The sequence below is a fragment of the Syngnathus floridae genome, chromosome 14 (assembly GCF_059516105.1).
Source record: "Syngnathus floridae isolate MCC-2025c chromosome 14, RoL_Sflo_1.0, whole genome shotgun sequence".
Classification (NCBI taxonomy): domain Eukaryota; kingdom Metazoa; phylum Chordata; class Actinopteri; order Syngnathiformes; family Syngnathidae; genus Syngnathus; species Syngnathus floridae.
In genome coordinates this window covers 10,212,410-10,237,542 of record NC_142426.1, presented here as the reverse complement: position 1 = coordinate 10,237,542, position 25,133 = coordinate 10,212,410, and the positions used below count along the sequence as shown (strand labels likewise).

Below are 25,133 nucleotides of genomic sequence, written 5' to 3'. Positions count from 1 at the left end.
TTTAAAAATCATGTTTGACTTATATTTAATTGAATAAACTCCAAAGGCAAGATATTTGATGTTCAAACTGAGAAACATGATTGTTTTGGCAAATAATCATTAACTTGGAATTTTATGGTGGCAGCATGCTCCATAAAATTCCAAGTTATATTTACCACTGTGTTGCATCACCATCATCTCTTTTTACAACATTCAATAAACGTTTGGCAACTGGGGACACTCGTTGTTGAAGCTTTGTGGGAGGAATTCTTTCCCATTCTTGCTTGATGTACAGCTTCAGATGTTCAACAGTCTCTGTTATCGGATTTTGTTTAATAATGCAACACACATTTTCAACGGGAATGCTGTAACACGTGCAAAATGTGATTTAGTATTGTCTTGCTGAAATAAACACGCGTCCATAAAAGTCCCGGATGGTGCATTTCTTTTTTGGCACAGCCATCACCAGTATGGACTTTTTTTTTCCCCACTTACTAATACTATAACATTTTTTTTAAATATTTGAAGCTCTGAACAGTTATCATAGCTGTAGAGGAGTGAAAAGGTCTTCCAGTATTTCGGGTACCTTTATTAAGAAAATGCTTGAGGATCTGCCTTGGGTAATCATTTATTTGGCCAACTGACAGGCAAAGCCTGTCTGCAAGGCTTGCTATAAAATTACTATTGCTCATGGTGGGAACACATCAAATCTGGCCAAGCACCTTGCTGACCGGCATCCACAGTTATATCACCAGTTTAAAGAGCCACAAGTTGTGTTGCACAATACTACACTCCCCTAAAAAAGTACAGAATGTATTTTGTTCCCAATTTGTCGAATTTGACGGGGCATTTTATTCACCCCCGTCAAATTCTGGGAATGAACTAGAGTGGAGCACACACAGACATTCACAATGTTACGTGAGGTCATTAGCATTTAAATGAACATATTTGCTTGACAGTAACGCTGCAAAAGTATCGTCAGTACCAATAATGACATCAAATGCAGTCAAATAGGTTAATATGGCATGTAATGTAAAAGCTTATTGCAAGAAAATGTCAGCTGGACGTTCAATGTATTTGTTCTGTATCTGTTTCAACAAATTACAGATTATGTCAGACAAATTAATCTCAATCAATGAAAGATTTATTCTTTTAATTTGCCTTAAGGCAGAGGTCGCTGGTCATGGTAGACTAGTATTTACGGATTTCACTTATCGCGAGTGTTGTTTGGAACCAATTATCCGCGATAAACGAGGGATTACTGTAGTATTAAAATCAAACTTTAATAAGTAAAATAAATTGGTATATTGACAGCAATACATCCTATTTTGTCTTATGTCATACTTTCTTGACAAAAAAATGACTTACCACACATCCAGTGGAGTCCAGTTTTCGATCAGATATGCAGCGGAAATTGCGGCTACAGCCGCCGTTGTCTTTGGTACAGTCTCTGACGGGTCCGAATGAGTCGAGGAGAACCTCCAAAGAGTCAAAGGATGAGCTGATCATCAATTCTTCTCTGTAAACAACAATACATTATGGCAGTGTAAGATTTCTTGCATGTAAATGGAGCTTACAAGTTTTGTCACCGTATAACAATTAAAATTTTTTTTGTTGATGTTTATATCCATCATGTTTTGCACAGTGTTGCATCAGTTTTGCTTATGACAACAATTTGGTTTAAAACTTAAGTTGCTCAACTGGGGTCTCCTGTGTTGTGTTTTGTGCTTTGTAATTTTCAGTGGGAGACAGGTCTAGATTGATGGTGGGCCACTCGAGGCATTACGAAGCCACAATTAGAATGTGCCTTGTCTTGCTGAAATTAACAGGGATGCTTGGATAGGAACATATTTTGCTCCAAAAACTGCATGTACCTTTCAGCATTGATGGTCCCTTCACAGATATGCAAATTAGCCATGCCCTGGGCAATAACACAAAGCCATACCATCACAGATGCTGACTTTAATTTTGTGCTCCTCTTCCTCTTTGGCCCGCCTGTCTGCCAATCCAGAGCCCCGTTCCCTGATATTCACTTGGTGTGGCCATGGGAATTTTAACCATCAGTCTCATCAAGCCCTAGAGTCCTGCCATTGAGAAACCTTTTGAACATATTCCTGACCACGACTCCACAGAAAGGAAGGCTGCGTATGAGTATCCAGACTCTCCTACATGATTGAAAGGTAGCAGACTTGAGAATGGAAATCTTTTTCCCACTGACCTAGTTGAGGCACTACCACATCTTCACTATTTCATCGGTGCACTTCTTCCCCTACTTGAGACAAGAATAGAGGACACAAATCTTCTCAAAGTCATCCGGAAAGTTATTCTCCATTGACTTGCTGAACCCATCCAACATCTTAGTTTAATAAAATCAAATATCTAGTAATGGTGCAAAATAATAGCAGAATGAATGATCGATCATCCTTAAGTTAACAACTACAATTGCAACAAATTTAATTATGATGAGAGCAATATGCTCTTGTTAAATTGGATTAAAATATCATATTTTAAGGATCATGTATGAAATTTATATAGGTAGAAAAAAGTATGTGTGTTGCATGAACATTCTACTCTAAATAGTTAAATCTTTTGTCCTTATGTATCTTTTTGTATTATGTTTCTCATCAATGTTTTGTGTAAGTCGCCAATGAATAATTCATCCAATGGAATTCAAATTCAATTAACGGTACTGCAATCCTTGCGATGACAACAAAAAATGCAAAATTCCTTGTTCTCCTCGCAGATATGTCAGCTATTTCTGCAAATGCATGATGTATCCATGCCAAAGATCATATGCTGTATCAGATTATGCCTCTTCATATACTCTTGGAAATGCAGTATATACTGTAGTCTGCTAGCTAAAGCCACATTATCTTAGTTTCCCTCTGTGAAAAGACAATCGGTTGCTTCTTTTTATTTCATTGAAAAAAATTATCTCTGAGAAACCAATTTTTCTATTATAATTGCTTTTTGCTTTGTTGACACTAGTGCAGGGGGGACCTATTAAGCAGGGTGTCTGCAGATGATGAAACTCACAGCAAGTATCAATACTAAATTATTTTGTAAGTATTATTACACAGGAAAGAGGGACACTCTCATTATATTCTTAAACCAGAGAGCAATCACTGTTGTGTGAATTTAAAAGCCCACTTCATATTAACTAATCAAGCATTCCTTTTTTTTCTTCTTCTTAAAAAGTGCACCTTGACAGTGACTTTTTATTATTGTCCTCTATCGTGAATCGAGGCTCAGTCCACATAGAGCTGAACCAATGAAAAATTATTGTAGCTTAACCAATGAGAAAACAGAAACTCACTCGACACAAGGCCCTTTGGGATGGGCTTGGGATGGGGGGGGGGCAAAAATGTGTTGGGCAAATAATTATGTGGACCCACAAAGGACTAGATGCCTCACACACAGCCAAGACACACGCTATAAAATGAAGAGAAAAGACTGTTATAAATAAATCATTACTATTTCATTTAAGTTGAGAATGTAGGGCTGAGCTTTTCATATCTGATTGTATACTGACATACAGAGAAGGCTTTTGGGGGGGAAAAAAATATATATATATACACACACACGCACTTCCCCTCATTTGAATGACAAGCAGCCGCCACTAATCAAAATTATAAGTGCATGAATTCACAGCTGTCACTGTGCGTGTACTTCTGTCACTAAATCAATGCATTGCCATTTCACTAATTAATACTTCAAAAAATTTTTAAAAATCACCAAATTCTTAAAATCTTAACACTGACATTCGAACAATGTACACACACGTGCACATACATTGAATTCTACTGGTGTTTTATTAATTTTAGCTTCCCAATACATAACAAAGGGTGAAAATTAAGTAAATATTTTGGCTATTTGTGGGCTGGGCCAGTCACAATTCCCTGAGAAGAGCAGAGCTCAATAATACAGCAAATTAAAAAGTTGCTTAAATACATAGATTGGTAGTATTGGTCTATGTTTTGATCTGATTTGTGATTGTTTTTTGTTTTTTTTTTTCAACTGGATAATTGGCTCCAAAATCCTGATCATGTAAAGTCTAATTAAAATCAACTTAGCATGCAAATAACAGTATGTCTCTTGACTGCTATTTTTTTTTAGCCCATTGCGCCAAATATAAATCACTGCATGCAACCAAATCTGCAGGAAGTGCAAGTTGGAAGCTCTCATTGAAATGTACTGAAGGTAGACATGATACTGAAAAGAATGATACAAAAAGTATACAAATGTCGAACATGTAACAAGCACATATGATTGGGAGTTTAAAGAAAGCAAATTTTGTAACCTTCTAATTACAACATTAATTGGCACAGCTGTCTGAAGATGAAAGCAGCCCAGCAAAATGTAAGCACACTGCAAAATGGGAATCTCAGAAGTATATGTAAAAATAGCAATTTAAGAACCAGTTCATTTGCCATTTTTCGAAAGCTTCAGTGCCATACTGGAATTGCTCTGCAATTAACAGACATTAATCAGGCATACAGTTCACGCACACACGCACGTACATGCACTCACGCGCACACACACACACACACGCAAGGATGCACTTGCACCCATTGCTGTAAATAATTAAATGTTCAATGACAACATATATTCTTTTGCCAACAATTTTAGAGCACATGTACATGGATGTATAATTTCCGAGTGTGTGTTATTCCTGAGAAATTACTATAAATTCACATTGGAATCAAAAATGCAAATTTCTCATCGGACTAGTTAACAGGTTCTTAACATAAATGTCCTTTTATACATCATCATTAGTTTCTGGACCCTGATTCACCCTTATTTTTTTCCACAAAGGAATAAAAAATCTGATTACACATTCCAGTTTCTACCTTATGACACATCATATATTTAAAACTGTTTTAATTTTTGATCTGAAAGGGCTGTGGGTGATAATGATAACTACTTCTATGATGAACTTTTGATGCATCACACGATCTCTCTAGCTTGTAGTCAGGCTTTTTACAATAATAACAGACTAACTCTATCCTTTCACGCAGAGGTGTCAGACTCATTTTTTTCGCGGGCCTCATTGTAGTCATAGCTTCTTTCGGGGAGCCATTATGACTGTAAACCCCAAAAAATGTATGAGCACCTCATATTATATACAGTAAAAGCTACAAAACAAACTGACAAATGACTTGTTTTAAATCAGACGAGTAAAAACTGGTCAAATATTTAAAAAGAAGATATTATTAAAAGTGAAGACAATTTGCAATTCTAGTAATGACACGAATTTGATGCACAATTTGACTTCGCGGGCCACATAAAATGATGTGGCGGGCCGTATCTGGCCCCCGGGCCTTGAGTTTGACACCTGTGCTTTAACGCATTTCCTATGAAATATGTCAGCTGAAGACATTTAGTACCGACTTGACATCCAACTTTGTATTTCTGATTTGAGTTTGTCTTGGGACTACTTGCCCTAGTTATACTTGATCAAGCTCTCGAAACTATGACAAAGGGGTAAAATATAGTCCTTGGTGCAGAGTTCAATGCTCATTAAAATAAAGTGATGTGGGGGTATTCATTTAAGCATGGCTAATTTTACCTGGCATAATTTTCACAGGGCAAATAACAATCTGCAAATTAGGGCAGGATTTGACACGGCTGTGCACGCTAAGTTGTTTACAAAGCATGTTCTAGCATAGACTTAAAAGTCAATTCTCACTGGCAACATTATCCAACATCTTCTGCTTCTGCTTAATCTCATCCTGTTCACACATACTTTATGCAAGAACATAATGCTCTCAAAACAGCAGTCACGTTAAAACATTCAGTGTGCCGTGAGTCAATAATCCCACTTGGATCCGTTAATTGTAATGTATAAAACATGCCTGCTCCCCCAAAGAAGTAAAATTGGGTTTGAACAGCATATCAATCCAACTAAATGAACACTGTCAGTTAAAACGGCAGGACCCGAGCTACACTCTCGACTAGTCACAAGTCAATCTCTTACCCATCAGGCCACCATGCTGTTCAGGTTTAAAGGCAATGATAACAATTGCAGTAAGGAAGTGGAAGAATGGAAATAAAAAAAATAAACTTTCTGATGTGTAGTACAAGTTAAAAGTCTTACCGTATTTTTCGGACTATATGGCGCACCTAAAAACCTAAAATTTTCTCAAAAGCCGACAGTGCGCCTTATAGACCGGTGCGCCTTATATATGGACCAAATTCCTAAATTTAAACTGGCCCGAAGCATTGTGTCATGAAATCAATCATAAGTGGCCCGCTGAAGACTTTGACTCATGAATCAAAAAGACTATGGATCATTATTTTGTGATTATAAACTAATTTGCTGCATCTGAAGTTGAAATAAAAAAGATAAAATGGATAATGATTTGATTTGGATTAAAAATCTGACATGATGCATTAATGTGTCCAGTGTGCCTTATATAAGGACAAAGTTTTAAAATGGCCCATTCATTGAAGGTGCGTCTTACAGTCTGGTACGCCTCATAGTCCTGAAAATATGGTAATTGCATCTAGGATAAATTAGGCGTCATTTACTTAACCATTATCATTCTGTGATAAATCACAGAAAGATTTGACTCTTTCCATCAACTATTATAAACAGCAATTAGCATGCAGCATTACAAACATAGTACTTCAAATAAAAATGAAAAATACACATGAAGATGCAATTCTTAGTAGTGTGATAATACATATTTCATAAATAGGTAAAAGATTATAAAAGGTTTGTTAAAAAAATGAAAGCATAAAATTGCTGAAGAGGCATTGTCAACATTACAAGAATTTTCTATCGCTTCTCTTTTCTCACCTTACATCTACAGCATCTTCCATAACTGTCATATCAGTCTTGCATTTTGCAGAAGGGTTGATGGCAAGCTCTGCAGGTGGGATGACAAAGCTTTTACTCAAAGGCAGCCACATCCCTTCTCCTAAAGTGTACGTGAATCTGCAGATGACAGCATAACAAATAGTGTTAATGTCTTTGAAATATAACCCGAATACAATGTAACAAAAGGAATTATTTTAATGACAAGAAAACAAAATTTGATCAAACGTGATAGTAGTCTTTCATATACTACATATATATCAAGTCAAGGCATAGTCTGTTTTCATCACACTATTTTGTTTTGTGTAATGTTTCTTAATCACCTGTTGCTGTGTGATGATCGGGACGTTAGTGTCAGTTCGCTAAGTAGTCCACCAGGAGTGGTGTGAATTGGTTTCAAATTAGAGCTCTTACAGGAAATGCCTGGTTAGCTACTGAATTATAATAATGCTTGGTAAAAGTTCTTAAGTTGTTTCTTGAGTCATCTGAGAACACAAGGGACCCTAACCTAAGAAAATATGAAATCTCGTTCCCAACGTATAGTCACACCTTTTGAAGTATTAATGAAGATTTTTCAGCCACTATATAAAACCTTTCACATATCAATTGATGATGGAATACACTATTAGTTTTAATTTTTCTTTTTTTTAAGGGTCATCATACCTGAAAATACGATCAGAGGGTTGCTCTCCCATCACAAGATCAAAACCACGCTGGAAAATGGTGTAAGGCCAAGGCCTATGATGAAAAAAAAACATGAAGAAGTCATTAGAGAGAGAGAGATCATAAGAGACAAAAAGCAAGGAATGAAATCAACCTGAAATGAAAGCAAGAGGGCTGATAGTAATTTGTATATGGTATGCGAGCGATGTGATGTTACAAATGTCTGACTGCAAGTCATTTCTTCCAGTCAGAGCATGATAAAATGCACATTATCACAATGTGTGGTGTATCTCTACATACTCCCGTCGGTATGTTGCGTACGTCTAGTTGATAAAGTCGACAGGTGGTGTAGTATATTTTGTTGCTATTAGTTTTTAGCACATCTAAAATGAAAATGAAAAAAAATAATCTTCTCTACTGATATACAAAGTATTACAATTTTCTTTTTATGCATCAAACTAAAATAGAAACATTAAATTCCCACTATAGCAAACCAGCCACCCCCCCATACATAAATACATAAACAAATAAATAAATATGCAGAGTCTGTGATGGCAGATTTTAAAAACGTTATCACTCTTCAATCACATATGCCTGTTCATATCATTTGGTGCCAATCAATGGGGTTCAATGGATGACCCCCGCTCCCAAGGGGTGCCCGTGGCTCCCACCTCATCATCCCCACCCTTTGCATGCCCCTAGAATTGAGCAGTAACCCAAATGTGAGAATGTGTCCTTACCCCTGATTGGGCCCCCACTCACTACGGATGCAGAGGTGCTTGTGGACCGGGTCCTTCATGTAGCCATTCAGGCAAATGCATTCTCCTGTAAAAAAAAGAAATGTACTGACTCAATCTACTACAGCTAAGCATTACCTTGGGTAAATTTGAACATTCGACAACACCACATTAGAAGTGAAGTTTTGGTTTGTGTGCTCTCCACATACTACATAAAGGTGTATCCTCTCCAAAACTACGAGCGAAAAGAAAAGGGAAACACAAAGTAGGTAGATGTCAGTAATATTTTTTGATTTTCATGACAATAGATCAGACTTTTGTGGAAGTGAATAAATTAGGATGAAAGTTTTTGTTGGTGCTATTCACAAAATAGGATAAATTAAGACATGCATCCATCCATTTTCTAAACCGCTTCATATTCACAACGGTTGCAATGAGACTATTATTCAAAAATAATTTTTACGACAAACAGAGCTTGATGGATAGTGGCCGAATTAAAACATTACTTTCACACAAAAAAAATAGATCATCCATAACTGGATTGTAAGTATAGGAAATGCAAAGTACTGCATTTCCTTTGCTTGTTACAATTGATGAATGGCTTTGGAAATGTGCACAAACATAACCATTATGCAGCTTTGTTTAAAGTCTAATAGCACAAACATCAAACACACACACACATGGGCACACACACTAAACTATAGTAAGGGTGGGAGTGAGTCCAAATAGCATTGGTACACCCAAATAACCTGGTTTCAGGTTCTGCGGCGAAGGAGGCCCCATGTGTTAAAGCTTCCCTCATCTCCTTTAATGGATTGCAGAAGCAGCACAGATGTTGCCACAGCGCATCTCAGCTCTCATCGGTATCTTTTCTTGCAGAAAAGAGGATTGGACTTAAGCTATCTATAGCAACGCAGCATTCTCCCTGCAGCGCCTCCACACACGTACATGCAACCATCCAGACAAGTAAGCACGCATACACAGACACACTGTTTTTTTTTCACGGATATATGTTGGGGAAAAGTGTGAAATATAAAAACAGTATTCATAATGATGGCTGTCATGAGGAAACTTAACCCATTAGAAGCAAGAAACAGGATTTTGATAGAATGAGAGTCGCAATTTAATTTTGAAAAATGCACGAGGAGAGTAAGAGACTTCAAGTAAAAGACTGACAGCCACTAAAAAGTCCTCAACTATTTAAGTTTACCTCCAAAGATCCCACATTTAGGTCTTGATGGGAACATGGAGCAGTAATCTAAAGCTTGATAAATATCTGGTGTTCCCTCTTTTGTGTCTAGTCTTGTATTTGCCAATGGAATTTCTTTTAATTACAAGGTGACCTTAAGCTTATAGGAAAAGAAACCCACAGCCTGCTGGGCCGCAATGGCCGGAGTTTCCTCATTTGATCGATTTGTAGAAACATTTGAATGAGGGTGTGCATGTATTTTACAGCCACTGTCATCACGTAAAATGAATTTAAAAAAAAACAAAACAATATACTGTATGTGTCTTCCGTTTAAGATGGTCATGACATATCAGTATTCAAGGGCACGAACAACATGTGAAGTCAAGCACAATGTTTTTCTTTTGACTGTCTTATAAAAAACAAAAAATAGAGTATTTGTGTTTTTATTTCTTTTTTGGGGGACGGTGAATATGACTAACAGTCGTAGATACAAATTGATAGATATAACACGCCCTTTTGAGCTGCATGGGTTTAGTGATGCTGTTAATGTCCATTGCCTTGAATGGGAACGGAACATCGAGATAAGTTAATGTCCATGTTTTCCGTTGCCTTGAACTTGAATGGAACACCAGTATATAAAGCTAAGCTGAGCCATATTGGAGTTTATAACAAAACACAAATTCCTATACCTGTGATACATTTTCAAAATTTGTCACACAATTTGAACAATATTAGCTTATGCAGCCTATACTACTGAAACGTTTCGTATTTGACACAAAATGCATATAGTGAAGAAATTTACATGTTTTTGCATGAAAATAAGTGTCTGTAATGTCAAAATTAGTATTTTGAAACCCGGTGTACTTTGACTCCATTTTTTGAACCCTTCTCGGAAAAGAAAATCATACATTGCTTAAAACATGAATAATTCATTAAGAATTAAACAATCATCTTGGTGAACGAAGATCATTAATAACTAAATCAATAGCAGTCTATGAAATCTTCTATCTTTAAATGTACTGGCAGAATAATCGGCATTAACACAAAAATATTTTGTCGACCGGTACTAGTAATAGATGTATAATAGATAGGTCATAGATATTCTGTTTTAAAGGGAGCACAGTTGATTTAGTGGAAGTAAAGATCAAAATATAATCACAGGCACAGCGGGATGATGAGCTCATTAAACAACACAATATTCTACAATTCTGTTTCATCAGCACACTGTTCTCATTATTTGGATGTTGAATGTGGTGGCTGGCTTGAATAAATCATGATGTACAGTAGCTTCACATGAGTATATAATATATGATGTGGGGTATAATGTTAGGTTAAGTTGATTTTCTTTCCTATGGCTGTTGATTATCGGCAATTCAAAGGCAAGATACTACGTCGCAGCCGAGCCAAATTTATTCAGCATCAAATTAGAGAATTTCATTCAATACACTGTGCATCACACTCAATCTCTGTCATGCCATTACAGCAAAATTTTGCAGTCTTGCTCACATCGCACATCAGTGTCACATTTGTTTTTTTGTTTTTTGCTAAGGGAGCGTCTCTATCGACTTTCACACGATTTTGCTCGAAGGCCTTGAATTCCACGATGACATGTAAAACGATGTTAAATTGCATGGATATTTTGCAGAACAATGGAAGAGTTAAAATATTTTGGAGACTGAATTTCACAAACTGTAAATAAACTTTTTTCTTTCAATAGCATTGTTTTTAAATGACAGCACGATATGTCACTGAAATACTTCAAATGCTATACAGTGACATTCTCAGAGAATATCCATCATAAGAAATAGAAACATAAAAGCACATTTTAAAGCTGCTGTTGCTGCTGCTGCTGCTGCGGTGTGACATGCCCAGCTTAAATCTAGTGCACAAACATAGGGCAGTTTTTAAGCCAAGTGTCTGTGTGTCTGTCTATTGAAAAAATATAACAGGGTTTTAGTTGTACAGGACCCAATGGGAACCAAGCCCACTCCAATAAAGAGATTAAATTCAATGACTGTATTTTCACTCGTGGATTACACTGAGGACGTATCAATTCATTGCATGAGCGGATTCGCGCCCACCGCAACAGTTTGGATTCTAAAACTCCATAGTAAGGACAGTCTGCCATAGCAAAAAGGGCACAAAAATACCATTCATTCGATAAATTCTCCTCTGCTCCTTTTTGCATTTGTGCTATGCTACACGTTTCCCCGACTCGATTAGTATAATTCCCACAGGAGTGCTGGAAAACGCTGAACAGCTTGCAGTGAAAGCTTGCATAAAAGAGTTGTTTCTGTGCTCTGCATGGCCCATGGAATACGCCAAAAAGTTTTATAATCAATCACACTTTGATAGAATTGGTTTAATTTTAGGAAGGAAATGGAAATACTATGGAAATACTGGAAAACATGAATAAACATCAAATGGGGCTTAATATTGAACATCTACCTTTTAAATGTACAAATGGAGTGAAATCACACAAACAGGCAGTCATTTTTTGGTCATATTTGTGTATGGCGATGTGGCATTTTTTGGAAAATACACTCGCTTAAGGGTTCTGAATATAACCACAAAGTTGGCAACCACTCAAAATTAAAAGGGTGAGCAGTGGCTCAATTATTTTTCAACGAGCTTGAAAAATGTGCTTTCACAATTAATCTTTTAGGGAATTAAGGTTGCATGTCACATGCGTCAAACACCTGGAAACAGTTTTCACTCAACTGTAAATCCTTTAAGATGTTTTTCTTCAAGGTATTATTATTTATTAAAAATCTGACCGTAATATGGTTGCATGTCACATGCGTCAAACACCTGGAAACCGTTTTCACTCAACTGTAAATCCTTTAAGATGTTTTTCTTCAAGGTATTATTATTTAGTAAAAATCAGACTGTCATAAGACTTAGAAGCTGCACTCAAGTTTCCATGCAGCTTGGCGGCCAAGCCGCGTATAGATTTAGCTCGGAGATTTAGCTGGACCATTTTAAAGGTCATTTTACATGAGTGAGATCCTTTTTTGTTGTTTTTAATCATGAAATATATGCTTGAGTTTAATTCTGGCTACAGTTCCAGGTGACGAAAAAAATTCCCAAAGCATAAATAATGCTTCCCTAGTGTTGACTGTTGTAAGGCTCACCTGTCTCTTGATCACACTGGTGCTCACAGGGGTCCAGCAGGCGTCGTCCACACAGTTCGTTCACCCACGGCCCACTGGCATTCTGCTGATAGTACAGCAAGATCTGCGCCGGGTTCAGCCAGTCAGAGGCATCCAATTGACTTCCTTGCAGCAAGATAAACCTTGACCCTAAAGCCGGGGGAGGGCACAGATGGAAAGGAACAATGTTGATAGAGAAGAAAAAACTATACAGATTAATAATGAGAAACTGCAGATATGACTTCTGGTAAAGTTATTCGACATAAATTAATGTTAAATTATTAAATCATAAAAATAAGACCCTCTGCTGACCACACTTTTGCATTCAAGAGAAATGGAAATCCAACTTGAGAACAGACTTGGACAGAATGTAAAGCAGATGGGACATTGAACTTTTAGCAGTGAACCTTACAGAAAGTCTTCAAAGCTCAGTATATGCCCAAGGAGTTCTCACAAGCCACTGTGTGTTGTGTTTACTTCTCCAGCCACACTATAAGCCTCGGGTACGAAGGCAACCCACCATTACCTGCTCTTGTCCCCTGAGGCAGAGAAGACTCGTGAAAGATTGTCTCCACACAACTACACACATGATTCATGTCGAGTGGGACATCGACGAAATCAGAAATTTTGTTACGGACTGATCTGAACTTTTGCTGAACTGTTATGTTTCATTGCAAATAAGATCTGTGATAAGCGACTATTATGTATTGCGAAGTTGTCTCTGACTGATCGATCTACTGTTTAACCAATAAATAATGTTTTGGTACTACAATTGCTCCTAGCAGATACCAGAGTATCATTTGGGATTGAGTATCTCTCTAACCTTTTCCCCATTTTGATTTAGCACAACCTGTGATGATCTTGCAGCACAAGGCTGTCTGATAGAATGATCTGCATCTGACTTCACATCAGTTAGCATTTAAATTCGTTATATCACAAAATTACAGTCACTGACAGAGTGCCTATTAATGCATGTCACAGTTGTCCTGTTTTTGCATTTATGATATTTTCGTGTTTGTTGTTTTGTTTTCTTTTGTACTTGAAATAAAAGACAATTTTCCACATTGTGGTCAACAATTATCTCTTCATTTTTGTAAAGGCTGTTGGCATTAATAGCTTTCTCCTCCAGTAGAAGAATACAGACTTTCATTTGATTCACCGTGGCATCAAATCAAGTCTGATAAGATTGTGGAGACATTTATGGAAACATTCTAAATCGATCCTGGTTTTGTAATTCAACAGGCAAATTCGCCATCTTTCATCTCTCCTTTCAAAGTTTCCTCCATGGACAACTCCCTTGAATTTTAATGTCTCCCTGGCGGGCTAGTGTGTAACATTGGCAAGCAGCAACTCCCTGAATCAAATCAGACCTCCGCATGATAGATGACTGAGGCTCGTAAGTCTATAATATATCGACACTGCCAGCTCGTGTGGCTGTTGAAAAATGCCATTGAGCAAGCACCTCACCCTTGGCCACAGATACATGATTCAAAAATAATAATAACCTTAATCCTCAGCAGTGGCCCCCCTGGTGATATGATTGTAGGGCACGGGGAATATGAGGGAATCTTTATTTATTCAAGGAAATGTACAATCTTTACGATTTTGAAACTGTTGTCTTATTAACATGTCTGGGGCATTTTTAAATATTGCAAAGATTAATATAGTGTAGAGTGTATAGAGTGGTCGTCTCTCAACCCAGAGGCTGGGGATTAAATCTCATTGTGACCATGTGGAAGTCTCCTTGAGGAAGGCACTGGACCCCCAGTTGCTCCTGATAGCATGTCATTAGTAGATGAATGAGGAACCGCTTTGAGTAGTAAATGTAGAAAAGCGCTATTCAAAGTGACAGCCCATTTACCGTATTTTCCGCACTATAAGGCGCACCTAAAAACCTCCGATTTTCTCAAAAGCCTTATAATCCAGTGCGCCTTAGATATGGACCAATATTGAGCCACTACGGCAGCCGTGTTTAAATATATGGACTTATATATGGACAACGTTTTAAAATGGGCCATTCATTGAAGGTGCGCCTTATAATCCGGTGCACCTTATATATGGACAAAGTTTTAAAATGGGACATTCATTGAAGGTACGCTTTATAATCCAATGCGCCTTATAGTGCGGAAAATACGGTACCTTTTACCAGTCTTACTGGTATGAGCTCATTTTAGGGGCAGATCTGTGTCATGCGGTGAGCCAGCTAAATATTCTGCTCGGCAAGTGGTAATCCTGGCTTTCACTAAAATGACAGCCAATGAGCTGCATTTTCCCAGTAGGCAAGCTGGGGCCTGAATGAGGAAAACAACCAGGTGCCTTTAGCTAAAAATAAGGAAATTATCCGAATTTGTACCTGCAGATGTAACACTGCACACTTTGTATGCGATACATGGACACATCGTCGATCGTTTTACTTTGAAACCTCACTAATGCATTTGTTAAGCAAAAAACTGAGCGATGTGGGTCTTTGACATTGTCTCTACTCCAAAGTAGCGCAAGTAGAAGTAAGATGAAGGACTTCCTATGCGTGTTCTCTGTGACCTGGCCTCAAAATGCTGTGATACTTTGAGAGCACATCTGTTGTCTTGTCTCACATGAAAAACACAGAGGGGTGGGGTGGCTGACCTGGCATTTACCTTTGTCTCACAGAGCGCAAAGCAAATCAGCGGCTCACCTCTCAAACACCTGCACTCGGTTAGTAACCCAGTGAGTCGAACTCTCTGTGGAGTTGCACAAAAATATCACCTCGGCCCAATACCCCCCCCCAGATGGATTTTAAGCACGACAGAGGCAAATGCATCCCCGATCTTAGGCTGCTTTGAAAGCCTTACCGTCAGCAATGAGGTGCTCCGGCACATGCAGGATTACACGTACTGAGAGGCTGCAGGATATGTGAGAGCAGTATACCAGGCTCATCACGCAGCTGATGACACTGATTAGAGTCAGTGTGGTCTTATTGATGGGGCTCCTTGGGGAACCTGCTGCTAGGAACAAACACAGAGGAATGGGGACAGATAGACATTGACATATGAAGTGCTGATTTCATTTTATTGCTCCCACATCCCATCACTCATGCAACATAAACCAAGTCATTATCCAAGGAAGCCAAAACAATTGCCACCAATAAATAGAGCTGTTGGGCGAATATACAAGGCCTTTGGGAGGTTGAAATGAGACACGGTGGGGCTGAAATAACTATTTTAGAGTATTACCATCCAAGGAAGGATGCAGAGATAAAAATAATTCATGGCTTTGACTCTAAAACTGTTAAGATTGGGATTTTTTTTTTTTTTTTTTTTTTAAACGCTGTTCATTTTGCGTTTCTGTTTTGACCCACCCTGACAAAATACACTCACATGGAGACAAATGATCGGGGTGGAAGGTGGCGCCCGCTTCACAGCTGTGATATGTGACCGCCATGGCCAACATTACATCTGCAAGTGTTGCAGTTCTTAAAAAAAAAAAAAAAATCAATCTTCTGCATGGTCTCCAGCGAGTCTATTTTAGCTTGTGCAATGTCACTTCTCGCGAGGTGATTTTAAAGGAAATGCGAGGGGCCACTTCTATTGGCCGAGAAGCTAGTCAGCTGTGTTAATGCCCATAACGGTGCAAATGCTAATTTCTAACTAGGTTCGTTTCCAAAAATGCCAAAAAGAAAACTACACCCATGCACACAATTTGACCGTGCTTTGCACTAAACTTGCTCTGAGTGCAAAAATAGAGCCCTCAATGTTTTCAGTCAGTGTTATCCTTCCTTGTAAATAAATATTCTTTCTTCAGGATCTAAGAAAATGCATGCGGTGAGCTGTTTACTGTATATTCTCCTACAACCCAGTTTTAATTAAAGATGATAGCTGCACATCTATAGAAGCTTTGCTATATTTGCGATACCTGTGCAAATTACCTTGGAATAATTGGCTTGGAGGCAAAAGCTTTGTAAATATTTTTGACAGCGGTTTATTTTAAGGAAATTGTCATTTATTTTCTTCTTTGCCTCACATACATATATTACAGCTTGTTTATACGTATCATTAGAGCACATGATCAAAGTTGCAAGAACATGGCATGCAAAAAGATGAAGCGTGCTGCAAGACTGTGCTTTGACAGCACTTAACCCATTCTCCATAGAAATAATATTGATGGGTAATATTTCAAAATGTGGTGTTTCAACATCTTGAAATGCAATGTATTAAAAAGTTAATCACTGATCTTGTCTTGTTTTTTTCTCTAAAGAACTGTATTAGCAGATGCAATGTCAATTGTACATGCTCACAACCATTCTGTTTCATACCGTGAACACCAATGTATGTATTTAACTTATTATATCTATAATAAGTCAGAATCATGAGCAGACAACACTGTAACCAACAACCTGCTACAATCACCATTGATACGTGTCATGCGTTGGGGAGGTGACACCATCAAGCGGTGAGAGAAATTCAAGTGTAAGTCCTTCTTACCCCCTGAGCCCCATGCGCTGTTGGCGTTACCATTTCTCATACCTCGACTCCGGCGTCGACTGCGGTTTGGGTCGGTGTAAAAAGCCAGCTGAGGCTCACTGTCAGCCTCAGTGCCAGAATCTCCATCTGGGTTCAAGAAACTTGAACCTGCTGTTGGATTCACAAACAAACAAAAATATATTAAAAAAAGTTGAAAATAGCCCTGTAGAGAGAAGCTTTGTTTAACTTCACAAAAAAAAAATCACTATAATGACCTTGTGAGAATCTTATTGTAATGCCAAGGAGAAGTACAAGATCAACTACTGAATAATCCAGAGCTATGTATTCATTTTTAATCCTATTTGGAAGATTATGAGTTTATACTGATGTGAGAATATTTTCCTTGTCTCTCCAAGTAGGATGACGGACTAAGCAAATATTTTAATGCTCAACTATGATCTTAAGGATAAACTTTGATAGAGTATGTTATGATGATTAAACTGCTCTTTCCGTATTTGCATAATACAATTCAACTGAAAGTCTTTTACCCGAGGCTTTCTCTATATTTAGAGGGTGTGTCCTGAGGCTTGTTTTAGAAGAGTTAACGGATTGCATTTCATAATATGTGTGAGGGAGAGAGACAGAGAGAGAGTAGTTGTTTGGGGGCTCTTTCAAAAGCAGCAATGATTTGCTGAATCAGCGAGATAAATGTGAAGGGAAATAAAATTCAAGCTGATGTTGCCTCATGACAAGTGTTTTAAAAGGAACCTTTGAGTTTGAAATGATTTATCTATCTAACTAACCATCCATACATATGTAAAAATCAAGTTGATTAAAGCGTACACCAAGTATGCCATGCTTGACATTGGAGAATTTTTTTTTTTTTTTAGGGATCCGTACCCGCTCCCCTCGCTTGTAAGCTCAAAAACATACAGTATCAGTTCAGAATTGCATCCATGTGGTAGACTTTTTCACTCACAGGTCTAACACCCTGCTCCAGTAACCATATTCTACAACTGTCATCTCTCCCTGCTACAGCAGCGCATGTCCAGTGATGGTCTTTCGACCCTTTTCCACATCCTGTAGCCACCATCTGCCACTGGTAAAGTTGGCTCAGTTCCTGCGGTCGCCAATTGAATCATCAGCTCCAACAGTGCATGTCCTGCAGCCGTTATCCAACCTGTCTGTTGTTTGACTTTGCTCCGGCAGTGCATGTGCTGCAGGCTCAGCTGGTCTTCTAAGACCCCATGGTCTCTGGAACTCTGTGGAGTCCATCGTAAAAGCCATCCATGTGGGATGACCACGACAAGCCTCATTTGACATCTGGAATCTGTCCTCATAATTATATCAAATAATAATGAAAACAATGTGTCTATAATAGTTCAATTGTGGAGACTAGGGTCTTCTTCTGTGAAATACACTATGAAATGTGTGGTGAATTAGCTTTATAATTTTTGCCACACCATAAGGTCACTGTGGACAGAATTGTGGCCATGGCAGGGCAACGTTCCAGTCTCCCTGGAGGAATATTTTTCTGGCAATCTTATGGTCACCCAGGGAGCACTCGGAAGGGGACTAAGCAAGGCCTTTCCCCGGCTGATTCTCAAAATACTCTGATGTATTCATTCTGAACTGTGTGTGTGTTGTGTGTGTGTATGTGTGTTTGGCTGTCTCACTTAGAACCAAAAAATGCATTTGTAGCATGTGTGAAAGTAACGTTGACTTGACAGAGCAAGCCATCCTACATGAAATGTGCTGAACACAGCAAAATTCTGCTTCCAAAGTGCTTTGGAGTTTCTCCAAAAATAAACTGACGCAGTTTATTCCTCAACTCTTCTGAAATAGGCAACAGATGCTACATCTTAGATGCTATGTGTTGTCACCTTCAGTCAATTTTTCCGAGTTGAGCGGGACGCAACCCCGAAGCGGGCACATACTTTAATAGCATTGGCACCAAATTCAAACCTGCTCATTTTTGCATGCTTTGGCCTCTCAAAGGTATTTGCATGCAAATGGCAAACTGCATAAATGTCAACTTTAAATCATGTCGCAGGCTCATTTGGATATATTTATAAAACTATAGCAAAAATGGATTATAACGGAGGTCTACTTTAAAAAGGTTTAAAATGCTAGGTCAAAGTATATTTCTAATTCAAAACGACGGGAAAGCAGTAGAACTATTAGAACAGTTAAGCACTTTTAATGGTCATTGAGGCTGAAAGTTCTCTTCAGTAATACTCCATCTGTCTTATATTTTTAGTGAGACACAGTTTGCAAGAAGAACTGTAGGGAGCCAAGAAGAGTTTGTTCATTACAAGAGCCTGGGAGAGCTATTATCTTGTGAACAAAAATAAATAAGTGAGCTTGAAACATAGGTTCACACTATGGGGTTTGAAACTGAGCACACCTAAGCAAAGCAAATAAATCTTACAGAGGGTTAGATACAGAGGCTCAAAGATGAGTAGGAGAATGGGAAACATAAGGCTCCTTTCCCGTAGAGGAATTTGAGAATGTCTTGGTTCTTTTCTTACACTGCATTTCCAACCATATGAGAATGTTTTGGTTTTCTTTTTAGACTGTATTTTTGTTTGGGTTTTACGTTCAGTATCCAGATCTGACTCATCTCATTTCATTTATAGAGCACTTAAAAAAAACATCCATCAATTCATCTGGTACACCCTGAACTGGTTGCTAATCAATCACAAGGCACACATAGACCATTCACACTTAAAGTCACTCCTACGGACAATTTGGAGTGCTCAATCAGCCCATTATTTATGTCTTTGGAATGTGGAAGGAAACCAAAGTACCCGGAGGAAAAACACGCAGGCATGGCAATTTATTTCCTTTCCCTAGTTTATGTCTTTTGCTGCTGTAATTCATGAGCCTTGGGTTATTTTGACAAAAGGATGTCAGAAACATCATATTAACATGACGGGACACTGTAATTGTGAAAACAATGCATAATGAAGGATGCCTCTCTACAAGAACAAAGCTCATGCTGAGAAAATGTACGTTCATCATAGGACGGGATACTGTACAAACCTGTTATATTCTTTTTTTTTTTTTACAAGATGCACACAAACCTCCACACTATCAGAGGAGCAATAAAAAATGTAGCAGCGAAAACACATTGTTTATGGGGGAATGGGGGTGTTAAAAATATTTTCTCTGTGTCAAAATGCTAGAGCTGTGGGAGAGAGTGACTCACTGCGATTGTTGCTGGAGAGACGTTTGCGCTGGCTGGTGGAGGTGTTGTGTGGAAGCAAGGTGTTCTGCTGGTGGTTACTGTCGATTGGACTGGTGGCAATGATATTGTCTTTATATTTGTTCATTAGAGCCAGCTTGTTATCACTCACTGTGGAGGGAAGAAATGTAAAAACTGAAAATAAATTAATGTACACAGCATAGAGGCAGCTTGTTATCACTCACTGTGGAGGGAAGAAATGTAAAAACTGAAAATAAATGAATGTACACAGCATAGAGGCATCAATTGATTCAAATTCTCAATATTTTGGAATTAAAACAGAATTATTAAGTGTGGATTTTTTTTTTTTTTGCTGTGTGCTTTATATTGTTGTAATCAGGCAATAAAGTGACAGTGGAAACAACAGATACATATTCTGCAATTACTGTCCAGGCTCAGGGGCCAGATACGGCCCGTCACATTATTTTTGGTGGCCCACGAAGACAAATGCATCAAATTAATGTCATTACAAAAATTGCAAATTCTCTTCACTTTTAAAAAATCATATTTTTAAAATATTTGAAAAGTTTCTACTAGTCTGATTTGAAAACTAATTGTCAGATTATTTTTTTTGTAGCTTCTATTGTATATAATATGAGGTGTTCATACATTTACTTGTGTTGAAAATCATAATGGCCCTCCCAAGGAAAAGGTGACTATGATGTGGCCCGCGACAAAAATTAGTTTGACACCCCTGGTAAAGATCATCTGTTAGTCACAGAGTAGACATTAACTCAAAACACACACTTTCACTCATCTTCCATCCATGTTCTTTGGTCTGTAGGTGGGACCAGAAAAGAAAGATTTGACACCGCAACCTTATTGTTGTGTGGGAGTGAACTCTTGTGACATCATGCATATAACACACTCACACACCAAAAAACACACATACAACAAAGATAACCAGATAATTACTGACCAAAATTACCTAAGTTCGTATTAACCCTTTATAATAACATTCCAAGGTTACCACTTGAGGCAGGACAAAAGTGATATTGGGGGTGTCGAAATTAGTGTGTTAATGGTCCTTTTTTTTTTTTTTTTTTTAAACACCGATTAAAGTGCACCACTTATCTGGAAAAGCCCTGTACTTGGGGAATTACCCACTGCACTGCAGCCCATTTACATAACGTTTTGAGACGTAGCTACAGCACAGAAGCCATTTAGACTGTTCAGCACCACCAACTTTTCCCCGCTTCGAGAGAGGAACACGCTTGATAGCCCCGATTAGCAGTTCATATTGAGCTAGTTTGCTACAGCTCACAACAGAGTCTTGTATGGGATCACTTCATGTATTACCGTATTTTCTGCAATATAAGGCGCACCGGATTATGAGGCGCACCTTCAATGAATGGCCCATTTTAAAACTTTGTCCATATAGAAGGCACACCAGATTATAAAGCGCAACTTCAATGAATGGCCCATTTTAAAATTTTGTTCATTTGGCCTGCGGGCCGGACTTTGGACACACCTGCTGTAGTGGCTCAATATTGGTCCATATATAAGGCGCACCTGATTATAAGGCACACTATCGTCTTTTGAGAAAATTGGAGGTTTTTAGATGCACCTTATAGTGCGGAAAATACGGTTATTATTGAAAATATGTTCTTAACTGTTCTTCTGCTTCGTACCTGTAAGTAGACTCGATATTCGTTTTATTTCAACAGTTCTGATCAACTTACCAGGAGTCAAGTCCATATTATTCTTGTCATTGCAACCCTGCAGTGAATCCAAGGTACGGCTGACTTGACTTGCAAATTCCTCGCCCCCATTCATACACTCTCGCTGCAGATGGTGACGCAGGTCTGTGATGTCATACTCGTACCTGGCAATATCATAGCATTCAATGAGTGTTAAGCAATTGAGTTCAACATAAGTGTTACTTATTCAATTATTATATAATGAACATTATGCCATCTTTTAGACTCTAAACCCTACTTGTACCCATCCAGAATTGGAGTCTCTCGGATACTGAGGGTACCACTGGAGTTTGGCCCCTGACCCCGGGAGTTCCTCAAGCTTTCTCGGGCCTGGCCTCCCATCAGCACTGAGGGGATATAATGGATCTCATTAGCTGCCTCAGCGCTGGCACTCTTCTGAGGCTGAGGGATCCGGCGGCGTTTACACCAGCGTCGGCGGGTGTAGAGAATGAGGACCAGACACAGGATGGACAGCAGAAGGGCAATCATCCCACCCTGAGGGAGAAAAAGAAAAATGACAGTGGAGACATAAGAAGAGACAGAAAACAGAGGGTCAGGACAGGAAAAGTCAGAGAATGTTGTCAATTGAAATCTATATCAAAGTCAAAGCAATGTCACCAGAAGTACAATTTGAAATGCAATGGTGAATGTAGGTGGCTAATAACATTGCCTGGCTTTCAACGTTTCTACCCATTCTACTCTACCTACACAATTTGGCCATTTCACCTTAGGAGGGAAATATACGAATGCTAAAAAGATGAGGTCTATGAATTTATGAGACGTTCTCAGTCAGGTGTCAAGAGGATATAATTCAACTACTTATTCCTCATCATTTGTTCATTTTCCAAGCTGTACCTTGACTCGAAGTTTTGAGGTCAATCCATCACATTGTTAAAGGTGTGATTCCTTCACAGGGAATATATTATGTCTTATATCTGGATATTTTGAAGAGTTGAATTAAACAGCGTCAGATCACCAAAAACTTTGAAACCCTTAAGCCGCACTGAGAAAACCTTGTTCTCTTTGTGAGCCCAGATTTCATTCTTATTCTTTGAGTTACGTGATGGTTAACCCCACTTCATGTGTCATTCCAAAATGTGCCATAGAAATATGTAACTGTTCATCTATTTTTTTAACCACTTAATTCTGTTCAGATCACATTAACGAGACGAACCCTATCGGATCAGATGACCCTGGATTGGTCTGCATTCAGTCGCAGCGCATATAGACGAACCTCAATTTAATGTTTTCTGAATGTGAGTGCAAGTCTGAGTTTCTGAAAGTAAAAAAAAAAAAAAAATGATGAATGAATGAACATTCTGTCAGCCTCAGCATTCACACACTATTTCTACAGAAATTGATTCCCGAGGGAATTATGCTTATCTTGCAGTAACATTTCTGTTAGCTGTCAGTTGTTTTAAATTTGTAATCATGGGATATTTTTTTTATATTTTCAAATCCCTGTTAAATCAAAAAGACATGTGGCACAATTGTGCAGCATGATGGACAGCGAATATCAAGAAACATGGGGGCGGGGAGTCACATGCAATACTGCTCAACTTAGACCAAGAGGAAATAAGAGACAGAAGTCAACTGTGATGATAATTCGCTCACACATGTATTTCAGCAAGTGCTGATACTTGATGATTGGGTCAGGTCACATGGTCGGATTCATTTTGTCTCATTGTCTTACTGATCTGTGCGACATAAGGCGGTTTTTAGAGCTGAAAGATTTGCTACTGTTCCACACAAATGGGAAGAAATGACAATGGCAATACTTAGATGGGAAGATCTTTTGACGGATACAAAAATTTGGAATAATAAATATACGAATAAAATGTCCAATGTGAAATGTGAGTTTATTAAGTTACGATTGCAGTGATAAAATAATTAGCAACATTGCTATATTATTTTGAAAGCTTGAGATTTCAGTGGCTGAGTCATTTATAATGACAAAAGCTACTGGCCTATTTGCATAAATTGTTTGCTTCATCTGCATATTCAAGGAGATAACATGACATGTATGCTGTGAATCTACTACATGCTCAGAAGTCAAAAGTAATTTGGGCTATAATTATTACGAAGCGCTTTGAAAGACAAAGATGTTCCACACAAGGAAATGTGTGAGCAACTGCATAGAAATTTTGAGAAACATAACACTTGAATATTTGAATAGGGTGTAAGAACAACTTACACTGTAAGCCATTTCTATTGTAGTTTTTATGTTTCTAAAAATTAGAATATTTGTAATTGTTGAGCCTGGATTGCCTGTGATGAGATATTGTAAGATCAAAACAACTGGAGAGTAAGCATGGGAGCTAGTTTGTTATATGACATCTGATTGTTTACTTTATTATAGTAGAGGTGGCAAAGAAACATACAGCATAAATAATGCAGCCGGTGATACAGCAAGGAAATAAAAAATTAAGGCTGCAGAAAACTTGAGCGGTAACTGGAACGTTAGATATTAAAGGTGTTCTCCGAAGCATTCACTTTACCTGCGAATGATTTTGAGTGGGTTTAGGAGCAACAAGTGAAGCCAAGGTATAATTTTAAGCGTATTTCCTTATGTACGTTATAATATATTTCACAGGACCTAAGTTAAAGTCTACTTGAAGCAACCTTTTTCTGATGTTCCATGCAGGCCCACAGTTTGGTTTGATTCCTTGTTTAACTGTTTGACTGCTGTCTGAGCTCTTGAGTACAATCAGTCCGAGTACAAAGTGAATATTTTTCTGTAGAACAGTATAACCACATTTCATTTGTTCAATGCTTGGCACATCGAACTGTTGATAAATTACCGAACCGTGTGAGGGCGAAACATTTTACAATGTTAGGCCTATTATTGTTCAGTTAATTGATTCAATAAATGGCAATGCAATTTCAGTTGTGTTTTGTGGTCTGACTTGGCTATTTGTTTCTGACAGTGTTAGTTCTTGATCAAATCTCTACCTCCTACTAACAGTTGAGCAGCTTCATTTTCATTTTATTTGCTATTGGGGGATCCAGGAATAAAAAAGGAACCTATATACAGTATTTACAGAATGCTCTAGGCATGAACACTAAAAGGAGACATATAATGCAGAAGAGGTGGTGGATCAACTTGTGGAGGAATGGCGGGGGGGGGGGGGGGGGGGGGATCAGTGCTCAGTGGGCGCTCCCAGTGCCTTGCTGATTTAGCCACCTACGCCTGAAGGATCAAGAATT

At 38.3% G+C, this 25,133-nt stretch overlaps 1 protein-coding gene across 5 annotated transcripts in view; it reads right to left on the bottom strand.

The window, feature by feature from the left end:
- Positions 1-25,133, bottom strand: part of astn1 (astrotactin 1) — a 128,004-nt gene that overhangs the window by 72,880 nt on the left and 29,991 nt on the right. Inside the window, exons 3-13 of one of the 5 annotated variants that reach the window (XM_088396280.1) lie at positions 22,352-22,421; positions 22,165-22,273; positions 21,909-22,051; positions 20,191-20,337; positions 17,001-17,150; positions 15,372-15,521; positions 12,523-12,690; positions 8,203-8,287; positions 7,463-7,537; positions 6,782-6,919; positions 1,348-1,498 (exon numbers count right to left, since the gene is read on the bottom strand). In XM_088396280.1, coding sequence (XP_088252406.1) covers positions 1,348-1,498; positions 6,782-6,919; positions 7,463-7,537; positions 8,203-8,287; positions 12,523-12,690; positions 15,372-15,521; positions 17,001-17,150; positions 20,191-20,337; positions 21,909-22,051; positions 22,165-22,273; positions 22,352-22,421 — 1,386 coding nt within the window. Of the gene's footprint in view, positions 1-1,347; positions 1,499-6,781; positions 6,920-7,462; positions 7,538-8,202; positions 8,288-12,522; positions 12,691-15,371; positions 15,522-17,000; positions 17,151-20,190; positions 20,338-21,908; positions 22,052-22,164; positions 22,422-25,133 lie in introns of all 5 variants that reach the window. The other 4 variants (XM_088396277.1, XM_088396279.1, XM_088396278.1 and 1 more) reach the window with 4 other exon arrangements.